The following is a 14,239-nucleotide window of genomic DNA, read 5'->3' as shown; positions in this document are numbered from 1 at the left end:
TCAGGTGACATCCATGGACAGTACTATGACCTGCTAAGACTGTTTGAATACGGAGGTTTCCCACCAGAGTCAAATTACCTGTTCCTCGGAGACTATGTGGACCGTGGGAAACAGTCCCTGGAGACCATTTGTCTACTGCTTGCGTACAAGATCAAATATCCTGAAAACTTCTTCCTTTTAAGAGGCAACCATGAGTGTGCTAGCATCAATAGGATTTATGGGTGAGTTTACGAATTAATTACACATTCAGAGGCCTTCAACTTCACACAAGATGTCTGCTCATATCTAGAAAGGCTGATTTAATGATTTTACATAGAAAAAAAATATTGACGGGAGTTTCTGTTTGAAGATCTCTATTAACTTAGTTTGCAATTTGCTTTCCACTATCAAATCTTCGCATTAAGATACAGTCAGCCAATCAGCTTGTTGCATTTTGATGACACAGTTTTTTTTTATATGAGATGATCGGTATGGGGTACCTGCCATCCTGAATGAAAGTTTTTTTTTGCCATGAGAAAATAACGTGGACGATATGTGACAATTCGAAAGATTTTGTACTAGTTTGTGCCCAACTAGTACAAAATCTTTCGGATTGTCATGGGAAGTGCACACGACGCGCTTCCCTCTGGTCACGCTCTATCGATGGCACAGTAACTACTCTTTTACAGTAACTGACCTTCGATATGTTTCTTCTGTATGAGCATAGCATTATCAAAAATTTCTCAAGTTTTGTAAAAGATTTAGATGACAAAAAATTTTTATTTTCCATATGCAAACCAGAGTAATATCACAATTGAATTAAAACATAAAATAAATTCTAATTTATGATAGGCTATTTTTTATTTTTAGAATACATGTATAGGCTAAGAACAATTTGGTAAAGTTTTGTAAAACATAACGGACCCAGGATGCCTACCTGTGTAACGCAATCAAAATATTATCGAAATTCGAAACCTTCAAGATACTTATGAATCATTTTGACTGATTCACACTGAGGTGGCAAAAATATGAGTCGTACTCACGGATATACATATTCGGTACTGTAGTTTTTATAATGCATTTCTTCAAATATTGCAATACTAGCTTTTTCCCGCGGTTTCGCCCGCATAAATTTCCCACGCGAACAATTTTTCCTGGATGAAAGGTACCTATGTCCTTCTCCGTACTACAAACTACATGTAAGCAAAATTTCAAGAAGATTAGTTGGTAGATAGAGATAGAGCGTGAAGAGGTGGCAAACAACTTACTTTCGCATTTTAATTGCTTAGGATTAGGTAAGTATGAGTGCATTTTGTTAATACTAAATAATTTTTTGAATAATATATGACTGATGTCGAAAAAACCTGCAAATTTTTAGATTTCAAACATTTAATCTCTGAAATTCATATTAATGTCATGATTAGATTATGGTACAATATAATATAAAATCCCTTACATATTTTATGATTAAAATCATAATTAGATTCCGAAGTCATACTGGCTTATACTGTTCACAGGTCATTGTATTATAAACATCGTATTTGGTATGCTGAGATTAGGATTGCCATAATGGCCGGGAAATCCGGGATTGTTCCGGAATTTCGCGTGTTGTCCCGTGTCCACCAACTTCACTTTGATGTACTAGAATTAACAAATAGGCACTAGCTTTTGTGACAAAATAATGTAGTTTTAAACGGTTACAAAAGTCTAAGCCTAGTCTGCTTGGCGCTAATATAAAGTAATAAATTACATATATGTATTACAACTGTTTATTAGTGTTTATGTAACAAATAACAATAATTTTAATAACAGCTAACGGTTCTGGGTAGTTAACTCTGATCGGACACCAAAACCTTTGTTTTGCGGAAAATTTAGTTCATTGGCCCAAGACATAAGCCTGGATCTGGCAACCCTAGCTGAGATTCACATTGTTAATGTACCTACTAGCTGTTGCCTGCGGCTTCACCCGCGTAAATTTTCCACGAAAACAGTTATTTTCCGGGATGAAGGTATTACTATATCCTCCTCCATACTTCAAACTACATGTATGCAAAATTTCAAGAAGATTGCTTGAGTAGATAAAGCGTGATAAGATAACAAACTTACTTTCGCTTTTATAATATTAGTTAGGATTTTGTTAACCTTACACTAACCATAAGATCATTGACTCGATACACAAGCTTTGTTATATGTCGCAACTTAGCTTTTTGGATGACGTCATGATCGCGTCGTAATCTCGTGATAAGCGGCTGTCGCGATTATCTGTGATCGATTCAGTATCACAGCTTATCAATCCTTCAACTGTTTGAACAGGGGCCCGTATTCGTTTTTAACAACTAGCCATATGATTTTTTTGTATTTCGAATGACCTTCCTCTCCCGTACTAAAATAATATATTTTCCTTGTAATATCATCATATTATCCAACTGCAAGTAAATATAACTAGCAGGTTTTAATATACTTGATAGTTTTCCAAGCTTTTATCAAAGAAAGAGTTAATTATCTCAGACTCGTCCCGATTCGCGTCAGGATTGGATGTCGTCCAATAAATTTTGGTCATAGAGATTGTACAGCTTTTTATTCTCGATTTGATGTCGTCCAATAAATCTTGGTCATAGAGATTGTACAGCTTTTTATTCTCGACTAGTGGACGGATGTTTACTCACGAAGTGAGGGAATTTCAGGAAATCCATTCTTAGTGCTCCTCTACCCAGGGAACCTACACACCAAATTTCAGCTTTCTACGCCCAGTAGTTTCGGCTGTGCGTTGTCTGTCAGTCAGCCAATCAGTCACTCAGTAACGCAAGAGTTTTATATATATAGATTTTGCATTCTTGACATAATCGGAACGTGCATTTAATTTGTAAGAAATGTACTACAAGAAATCGCTTAAGACAATAATAACATATTTTCATATAAATTAAGTAGTAATTCTTGCCAGTGCGAGCAAATATTTTTTTCTTCTGGAATCGTGTGTTACCGGATGTCTGTGTTCATCGGACTATACAAGCTTAGTGTTTAGTGTCTGGGCCGTTGAGTGTTTTCGATTTTTATCCCTGTCTATACACACACACCTTCGTGACGTCATGACTAGTATCAATAAATTAAACTTGAGAAAATGGGCGCTCTACAGATAAATATTTTCGCTAAAATCTTGACGCGAGCTCGTTGAATAAACTTCCAGTTTTATTGCAACGCAACCATGATTTATGCAAACAAAAATGATGTATTATGTAAACTGCGCCCCAAAATAGTAGGTGATCTTGATAAAAGTCGTGACCTTGCACATTGAGAGGTTATACGAAGTTTTCGATGTAAAACCACTGAATCTATCCTAGTATAGTAGACCTATGCATGCATACTAACACTATAAATGCGAAACTCCTTTTGTCCGCGCTTTCACAGATGATCCGCTGAACAGATTTTGATGAAATTTGGTGTGCTTAAATGTAAAGGTCCGATTGAATTTGAATATCAATTGTTGTAAAACCCATGTGTTTTTACAGCTATATAAATTAAAATAGAACGAACTAAAATTGAATTAATAAAATTGACATTATATGAAATTACTTCGTGGTTGATAAATGGTTGACTTTAGTATATAGGTTTAATTTATTTTCAACACAATTCGACAATAAGTGTTATGAAGATTGTTTACATGTTAGGACTCGAGTAGGAAAAAAAACGGGACTTAATTTATTTATTCACAAGCCCATGCACTCGAAATATGACACATGATAATTGTACATAGAGTTTTTGTACATAGATGCTAATTATTTATAAAGAAATCTCTTCCAGCAGATGCTTTACTTACCGTTACTTTACAGGGAAATGTGTAGACAAAAGCCTGCAGTAAAGCAATTTATCTTTGCAGTTTCTACGACGAGTGCAAACGGAGGTACAACATAAAGTTATGGAAAACGTTCACAGACTGCTTCAACTGTTTACCTGTCGCTGCGATAGGTGAGTACCTAGGATTTTATAAAAAATTTTACCTTTGTATAAAACTGGATGTTGCCCGAATTGCTCCCGTGGGAATTTTGAGATAAAATATAGCCTATAGCAATCCTGGAATAATGTACCTTTATAATGGTGAGATCATTTTTTAAATCGGATCGGTAGTTATGGGGATTACCCGCGTCAAACGTAGCCAGTACCTCTTTATTATAATACTAGATGTTGCCCGGGGCTTCGCTCCCGTGGGAATTTCGAGATAAAATATAGCATATAGCAATCCTGGATAATGTACCTTTCTAATTGTGCATGAATTTTTGAAATCGATTCGGCAGTTAAGGAGATTACCCGCCTCAAACATACAAACTCACAAACGCTTACCTCTTTATAATAATAGTATAGATTATGATCATAGTATATTACGTACAAATGAAGTTAAAATTTTACACTACTCGTGCTCATGTTAGCGAAAGACGGAATGTTTCTAATCCTCATGAACTAATGACATTTATATAAAGCAGTAATAGTATTAAATAATACTTTAGTCGACAATCGATCAAAATATTTATTCGATCGATTCCACAATCGAGCTCTATTTACAACGCGTGAATATGGTTTTGGCTCATCACCAGTTTGGCTAAACTTTTAGTTTTTAAATTCAAATTTGTGGATTTAGAAAAAAATGCTTATGCTGTTTGATGTAAATAGGTACATTGTACGGTTTCTATTTTATAATAGCTCGGTCTTCCATAAGGGGCATAGTGGCACAGCGACCAGTAGAAAGTTGTCTTCAGACGTCTAGTCGAAGTCTAGACGGAGAAAACAATATTAAAATCAATAAGTACCTCTCTATACGCGTAGAAACTTGATACCAAAGCAACACTAATATACTGTGCCAACACTTATGTTTATAATTACGAAGTCATCTTTGTACTGTACTTTTAATCTATGGTACTATTTTTTTATATATTTTTTTTATGTGTTCAGGGAAACGTATTTTTCCCGTTTTTAAACGCATATTTGTTTTTTTTTTTTAATTAATAATTTTATTGCACGAATATAACGTACACAAAATTAATGCAAGATACATACAATGGCGTACTTATCCCACGTAGAGATCTCACGTTTTACGGAGCCAATATTTTTTAAACTACATTTTTGTAGACTTATATAATGACAGGTTTATAATGAGTGTATCCATCATATTCATGTTCAATTTACGCTCTGCTAAGCGGCTAATCGGTGGAAATACAAAATGTAGGACAAACTCAAAAACACTATCCATAGACATTAGCCCTGTTATTGATAAAAAAAACTTTACTATTAATATGAATACTATTCATAAAAAACGTTACTGTATACTTTACTAGCGGTCAGCCCCAGCTTCGCTCGGGTAAAACCATAATATATCTTACCACCTAAACCTTCCTCAATCACTCTTTAACTATTTAAAAAACACCCACATCAAAATGCGTTGCGTATTTTTAAAGATATTTAAACGTATACATTACAGACAGACAGCGGGAAGAGTTTGTTTTGTTCTATGTAGTGATAGGAAGCTAAAGTATGTTGTGTCACTATTGGACTTTACAATATTTGACATCGTACTTCTTCACTTTGGAAGTCAAAACGTAAACGTTTGGCGGTAAACGCAATTCTAAGTAATTTTTGACTTATTTTAATCATCCTAAGTTCAGTAAAGAATTTTGAATATCGAACTAGACAATAAATACTTCAGCTTAAAGCATGCTTTAACATTTTTTATTAATAAGATGCAATGTATCTTAATTATATAAAAAAGTTGAAGTATATTATTATAAATAAACACGTCATGTTTATTTATAAAAATACTTCAGATAAAAACATATAAATAAACACAAAACTTATCTCGACTGATGATGGATTGATTCGCCATTGAATTTTCCATTTTGAAGTGCATCGTGATAAGATATGTAGCAAGACAGCTCGATGTGTGATGAACACCAGTTATTATTCGTTCTTTCTAAAACAACAGTTCTGGGGGCTTACCATCATCCCTTAACGCGATCCACTTTGCGACCTAAACTGATCTGCATCGCAAATTCGTACCATCCGGTTAATTTTTAGTATGAATGCGATTCATTTTAGGTTCCGAAATTGAAATGAGTTGCATTGGAATCGATTTATAAAAGTCGATGGTAGGCCCCCTGGTCGGTATAATATCTCTCTAGCTTTCAGTAGGGCTTTATATTTCAAAATTGTATTACACGCTTATGACCCGACTGCCGACAACGAGCATTTAAAAAAAAATGCTGAGCATTTACCATCCTATATTTTTAGATAAACAAAGTCTTATGTTTGATTGGCCATCAACTATACTAACAAATATATCTACGCTTTAACCATGAAAAAACGAATCGTTCAGTAAATCAGATCTTTACGAAACTTTTTATCTATTGTGGACGGGCGCGGATCCAGCCATCATAAAGGTCGTGGGCCACGAGATTGACTGAAATCCCAGTTTGTGTCTCGCATAAAATTAAAAAATCATTATTTTTTTTATTTGAAAGGAATGAGACAAGGAAATACCTTTGCCAAGCATTGGGACGGATTTGGTTTTAAAAACAAACTTTATGTTCGCGTTGTTGTTAGAAAAAAAATTGTACAACCTATACTACCACCATATTATTGTTCTGTCCTACTCTCTCTCTCTCTCATAACACAACAGTTTCTCCTTCTCTCAGAAGAAAAAAGTTTAATCAACACTATATAATAAATAATTTTAAATAAATAAATATATTAGGACAAATCACACAGATTGAGCTAGCCCCAAGGTAAGTTCGAGACTTGTGTTATGGGATACTAACTCAACGATACTATATAACAAATACATATATAGATAAACATCCAAGACCCGGGCCAATCAGAAAAAGATCATTTTCCATCATGAGCCGACCGGGGATCGAACCCGGGACCTCTCGGTTCATTGGCAAGAACTTTACCACTGTACCACTGAGGTCATCCTAATTTCAGAATTCATTTCAGAACCCTTGGTCAAAACAATGTCGGGTCATGATGGCATGACCCGGGGATCGAACCCGGGACCTCTCGTTTCAGTGGCTAGAACCTTACCCCTGCGCCACCGAGGTCGTCAATTTTATATTTATATTTAATAAATGTTCTTTTGGGACGTAAGAAGGATACTTAGTGGTATGCCCACATTGTCCACTTCGAATGGGCCGTTCGCGAGCAGAAATAGTACAGTGTAAACAGAAGGCTCGTACCGCACATCTTTTCCATAATGTTTATGTTCCGGCCGTTCTCCTTCTACTACGACTTGTTTTTCTTTCAAAAATCTTTGTTATCTCATGTCACAACATGTTTTGTTCTAAAAATTGCTCTTGCGTTATGATTTATTATCGTAAAATTATCATATACCTATTTTCTCGTATAGTTTTGGTCAATCAACGTAACCTTGGGTAGGTTGAATGTTAATTTCTTTTCAACCACTTTCTCCGCCAATACCGTAGCATAGAAGTCTGCGCAGGTTGACGCACAGAATGACAAGTTTTCTTCTTTTTTCTTGTGTTATGGCTCCAGCGTTCGTCCAAATATTATTGCTCTGTCGTTCGCCTACACGATGACGATGATATTGAGTACCTCAGTGTTGAGAACAGCACGATATTATAATACGAAACTTTCAAAAGTCATTATCAATGTAATTTTCTTGTCAAATTTATTCGTCACTAAAAGTGTTACTTGCAATGTAACTGGATGGTTTTTTTTTGTAGCATTTTATTCATTAGTGGAAATAGTATCGCTGCGCTGCAAGCAATTTGCCTACTCGTCACTGCAGAAAATTTTATGCCGTCACCATAGCGACACACGTATGCAAAAGCACTGCGGTAAAGTCACAGACTTTCGCGAATATAGTTCAATGAACTCTTGTCATTCCTTCGTTTCGCACTTGTTTCCCTACATCCAACAATAACTGCACACTACATTTAAAAATGGTCTAATTTCAGCGAAGAATGTGTAATGTGGGTCGTTTAACTTTACATATATGTAATTGAAGATCGCATTTATGTTTGTTCTGTTTACAATTGGAATTGTGCCAAAGTGCATTCACAAAAGAGTGTTTAATTTACTGTTAATTGGAGTAGCTACTCCCCGGGGTTTCCCTACGTATATTAATCCTTGTTCAAGGTCACATTACATATACGATTGTTTATAAAAAAAACGGCAGTTTGAATATCTACAGTTGTATAATTCCTTTAGGCCATTTTCGAAACTAAGTAATACAATAGTTTCGATTTATCGAATAATTCCATCACGAATTTTATAGTCTTGACTGAATCCTAACAAAATGTATGAAACTAACGCGTTGTTATCCACACTAACGTAATATAGTGGAGGTAAACGCGTACCAAACGGGAACATATGAGGCTATAAACGTACAATACGCGGCGGACGTTCGTCCCTAGACAGGCGGTAACTGTAATATGAGTTAGGGCAATTTCAGCGGGAGGCAGGGAGTGGTCGTACTGTAAGCACTGTCGTATTTGTTTTATAATACTGTGCCTTAACACAATTTGACAGTGCCTCGATGAAAAATCTGAAATCAGGATAAACATTTTTACATTCTCGTGAAGCAGAAATAATGAAAAATAATAATATATTAAAAATAGGTGATATTTTTAGTGTCCCTTTTCGTTCGATCAAATGTCTAGTTTGAGTAAATACTCGAAAAACATCTCAAATCAAACGACATCTGGCAATTTGAGCTTGGTCTTTACGGTAATAAGCGGGATTTTTATTATCTCTCCTTTTCATCCTGCCTCATGAATTATGTATGAAAGTTTAATAAGTTTTTCGAGACAGTGCAATATTTTTTATGAACGGTTTGCGCCTGGATGCTTTCGTATTTTTCGTTGCAAAGCAAAAGGGGTTGAATCATCACATTATTGTAGATTATTATTATATTTTTAATATTAAACTTTATGTCGTGTTTTATTTTATTGATTTGAAACATATTACCCCAAATATTATAAGCATTAAAGTTCAGTCCATACAGCGGCCGCTGAAATTATCAACCTTTTTCGTCACCAGATCTGATCCATTGGTATGTCATCTGAGAAAAGTCGAATATCGCACTTAGTTTACTTGCCACTAGGCAGGTAGTCGTAAAAGTCATGTCAGATGTCTTTAGGCGAGTGAATAAAATCGGACAGTAATGTTAGCAATTAACACACTCGAAAAGGAAGATAGTGGTCGTGTAATAGTAATAAAAACATCTAAATTATTTTTTATATTGCTTGTGACTTTTATGCAACAATCACCTTTATAGTTCCGAAAGGCTATAAACGTCTAGAATACTTTATTTTTACGACACTAACTGTAATTGACGTCGGGCCGGCACTAAACCCTGCCTTTTCATTTGTTTAATGTACCGATAACGGTCAAGTTACAGCTTAGCCCACGTGAAGGATAGCTTTTGGGTAACTTCTTCAAATAAAATAATTGATTACAGTGGCGCTAGTACGCTGGTTAGGATTAGGAGCACATGAGATAGAGATAGCATGAGATTCGAGGACAAACGTATCGGAGAGAAAACAATACTCAAAAATACTGGTTGCGTTGCGCTCCCGGTGCTTTTGGGATAGAAGTGACCTTTAGAGTTTTCCTTCTTCCCGACTCAACTGAAATCCTTGTACAGATTTATCAACTACTTACCACATTTTTAGTACTAGCTGTGGGATAAAAAGTACCCTATGTGTTATTGCAGGTTATATTCTACCCGTGTGCCAAATTTCATAAGAACCCGTCTAGTAGATTTCGCGTGAAAGAGTGACAAACGCATACACACAAACATCCCCACAAACTTTCGTATTTATATTATTAGTAGGATAAGCAGGTTCACTATCAATGACTACCTCCATTACAGAAATTAAATCAATAAATACCCGCGAAATTATTAAAATTTATCGGTGCAACGAATGCAGAGTATGTTTACACTTTGGGTTTCCTGCCGACACGCGGAAGTTAGTTTAGTGTTCAACGCATGTATGCTCTTCTGGTGTAGTAAATCTTAGGCTATTGTTCTGTCTGTCTGTCTGCATTTCCTTAACGTTTCCCGGTTTGTACTGTATTATATATATATTGTTTGTATTATTTATTAATTTCTTTGGAAACCCTCATCTTTGTCTATGTATGTACAGCATCTATCTATACTAACCGCTATATATATCTACTTTAGTGTTCTTATTACACTAGTTATCTGCAGTATTGAAAATTTGATCAATTTTGTAAATTTTCATTCTATTATATCTAAATATAAATATATGACTGTAATTGCAATCAGTATGAATATACATTGTATTATCGTGTCTCAGTATATTTTTATTTATCTATTTAAACTATTGAACAACTTTAAGAATGTAATCTTAATGCCATCTGGCAATCTGCCAGTTAAACCTAACTAAAGTATAATATTCGATCTAGAATTTAGAATCCTGTCAAATATTTGCCCACCCATAACGACCTTCCACATCGCACACATTCAAGATAGTAAGGTATTTGTACACAAAACATTCCGACCTTGGGACTCTCTAATTGGGATATAAGCAGTACAAACATGGTCATGCAAAGGAATCAAAACAAAATGAATGTTTAAAGAGCCTATGCCACGCCATCTTCAGTAACAACTGTCAAATTCAAATTCAAATCATTTATTCAGAAATTACACCTTCACAGGCACTTTTTCTCGTCAATCTTTATATTTATAGTTATTTCTCACAAGCTACAAACTACTGGCATTTCGGAACGACCACTGCTGAGAAGAAATGCCGAAAGAAACTCATTTGAACAGTGTTGAACCCTATCATGCCAGATCGGCTTACCATTATTGTTTCTTACAATGTTTTTTTTTTCTTTCTAATAATATATAAAAGTACATAATGTACATAGTCAAAAGGTATATCAAAACAGGTTATGATTGTGATCCGAGTGCTGATTATAATATATATATATCGATGTGAAACACAATTAACTTACATGAAAATATAGGAGAAACGAGATGACCAGGTTAGTGTCTTGTTGTCTTGTCGATTCTATTATTATCATTGTATGACTACCAGTGAAAGAATTTCAATACGCCAAAAGGTGTTTTTTCTATGACAATTTATCCGCGGGACCAACGTCGTGACTCATACAATAATGACTTTGTGTAAATTTATGTTTTACTAGAGACCTAACTCGGCTTCGCTCTAAAACCTTGATACACCTAAACCTTAATCTAAATCTAAGGATTAAAAATTAATCCTTATATATCACTAATTTATTGGTGAAAACCGGAAAATAGAGTTCATCGCATTCACTGTATGAATGCGGTTTTCGCGCCTTTTTACGATATGTATTAAGCAACAACTGGCTATAAAAGTTGTTGGGAAAAGAAAAATAATTTGATTTTTTGAACTTCGATTTCGTTGCAGAAACTGATTTCCATGAATGAGTCTCAGAACATATTTAATTACTGGTATAAATGAAGAATACGATGAATTTCTATCCATTATCCAAATCTCTTCTTCATAGCAGTATTCCTCATGGCTGAGGATCGTGGTCATTACGTGGAACGAAACACAGACAACAAACTTTCTTGGCATTATTAATGGAGTGGTTTGCCATTGCCTTCTCCATTTCACACACAAGTTAATAATCAACCAGTGTGCCAGGAAACATACGACGTTTTCCTTCACCGGAAGCAAGTGGTGGTTTTAAAAACTACTATACATGAGTCAGATTGGTATACAAACTCATGTGGCACGAGTAGAATTCGAACCTGGGACCTTTCGATCCACAGGCGGGCGTCTTAACCATTACACCACCACCGCTTTAAAGTCAAATCAGTTTATCTTAAAAATCGATCAAGGAATACATATAACGTTGCGCTTTTTAGGTTTATTGATTTCTCATTATCATCCAACAAAGCGAATCTTGTGAATGAAAACAATATTTATAAACAGTGGCAACGTGCAAACTGCACAATACAGGACGCGTTATCTTCAATAAACAACGATATTATCTTACAAGGAAACATTGAATCTAGAATCAGTTCTGTCACGTATATAATCCTTCTTCCGACTTATGCACGAATGAAATTGTACATTAGTATGGTATTTGCGTAATAACCTATAACAATACAATTTCCTTGTATGGAGACGAAATAGTAGGAAAGCGGACCCTGGGCTCCGACGATAGAGACACTCAGATGATAGAGAGGTTATTTGCGTAATAATTTCTTGGTTTCCTATCAGGAGCTTGCCCACAATATAACATGTATCGTTGTAAGCAGTTACTCGTTCAATTAGTCATGGGATAGATAGATATACTGTAATTTTTGAAGACCCACTTCATCATTGATCTCATTATGAATATATTCGGTTGTTTTTTTTTGTGACATATAACTTCAGAAAGCTTCAGAACGTAATTGTGAGATATATATATATATAGAACCGGGCCAAACAGAAAAAAATCATTTTCCATCATGACCCGACCGGGGATCGAACGCAGGACCTCTCGGATCAGTGGCAAGAACTTTACCACTGCGCCACCAAGGTCGTCAAAAATTTAGCCGCTGAAATTAAAAATAATATTTATACAGAAATCGCAAGAAAGAACTTTTCCTTCTGTAATTCACGCGAGCTTCCTGTCAATGTACTTGCGTGTCTTTCAGTTTTAATTAACAGCCTTCGTCTATGTCAAGTTTAAATGCTTAAACGATTTCTGCAATGCTCCGGTTTTAACCGGTTTTGTCTGGTCCTTCTCTAATTAATCTTGATAGTAACGAACTTGAATTGGATAATTTCCTTGTACGTTATACGTTATTTGTCTTCTCTGTGACGTTACCCACGAGCATTTTAGAGGGCTTGCCATGGTTCCTTATATTTGACTAGCGTCCCGCTCCGACTTCGCACGGGTGCAATATAATGCATGTTATATACATACAAACCTTCCTCTTTAATCTCTCTATCTGTTAACCTGTATCAAAACCCGTTGCGTAGTTTTAAGATCAAGCATAAATAGAGACAAACGTACAGCGGGAAGTATCTTTTTGTTATACTGTGTCAAGAAGTTAACCTAAAAGGTCGAATCGGCTTTACTCGAAACCACCTGACAACGTTTCCAAAAACAGAACACATGGAAACAAACACACCCTAGAAAAATATTAAGTAGAGTGGACAATAAACTGTAGTCTATTCACGCCCTTGTGTGCAGTAATAATGTTTACGATGGGCGCAATTCAAGGACAGGTAACATAATAGATTGGCTTGAACAGCTGTAATGACAAAATCCATTAGCTATCGTTTCATCGCTAACGGAGGCTGTTGGATTAAACTTGTCTAGTTTACTAGATGGAGAGGCACCTTTAGAAGAAGAAGGATGAGAACATCATCTTATTTTAATATTATAAAACAGCGCCCTCTGCCGCGTCTTGTCTGTTCGCGATAAATTCAAAAATGGATTTTCATGCGGTTTTTACTAATAGATAGTGTGATTCCTGAGGAGGGTTTAGGTGTATAATTTATGCCGGGTGTTTCACCCGAGCGAAGTCGGCAGGGCGGCTGGTCTAATTTAAAAAGCTATGCTCTTGTCGATGGTGTTCCTTCCAATGATTCCTCGCCATAGTTATTTATTTCCCTAATTCATACGACACGGAACCCACTTATTCTTTTATTTACTTGATGTATCTCTTCTATATAATATAACTAAACAAGGCATCGTGTCGTATCATTTGTCCTAACATTTCCCATCTTGTGATTAACAATCTTTTTTTTCCTATTCTGATTAAAACATTTTCGTAGATGTAGTAATGCAAGCTTTGTATCAACAAAAGGACAAGCAAGCAATTTACTCAGATTCGCCAATACCTTGTACGATAGCGTTTAACTGGCATTACATTTTGAAATTACTATCGTTGCTTATTACGCGGTTGCGGTTGCTCCAAATGCTGTTTCGACACGTTAGCTAATTGACGCCGGTGTGGTTCAAGGATCCCGAAGGTTGCGATCTATTTCTGGACGCACGTGCGTTGACTCAGCCGCTCACATGTTTCGTATATGCTGACGTGGTCGCCTGTATTCATCGGAGTTTTCTTCAAGAATCAACTATTATACATTGTCGGCAATAAATAAATAATAAATAATAATAAATATATTGGGACAAATCACACAGATTGAGCTAGCCCCAAAGTAATTTCGAGACTTGTATTATGGGATACTAACTCAACGATACTATATTTTATAATAAATACATATATACATAAACATCC

General features: G+C 35.6%; 1 protein-coding gene across 1 annotated transcript in view; it reads left to right on the top strand.

Moving 5' to 3' along the window:
• LOC128679513 (serine/threonine-protein phosphatase alpha-2 isoform) overlaps positions 1-14,239 on the top strand; it is a 40,774-nt gene that overhangs the window by 2,046 nt on the left and 24,489 nt on the right. The window contains exons 3-4 of the mRNA XM_053761805.1: positions 5-221; positions 3,854-3,942. Of these exons, the coding sequence (XP_053617780.1) occupies positions 5-221; positions 3,854-3,942 (306 nt within the window). The remainder of the gene's footprint in view (positions 1-4; positions 222-3,853; positions 3,943-14,239) is intronic.

The sequence above is a fragment of the Plodia interpunctella genome, chromosome 21, assembly GCF_027563975.2.
Source record: "Plodia interpunctella isolate USDA-ARS_2022_Savannah chromosome 21, ilPloInte3.2, whole genome shotgun sequence".
Lineage (NCBI taxonomy): Eukaryota > Metazoa > Arthropoda > Insecta > Lepidoptera > Pyralidae > Plodia > Plodia interpunctella.
The sequence above is the reverse complement of the archived record's forward strand: the minus strand, read 5'-3'. Positions and strand labels throughout refer to the sequence as shown.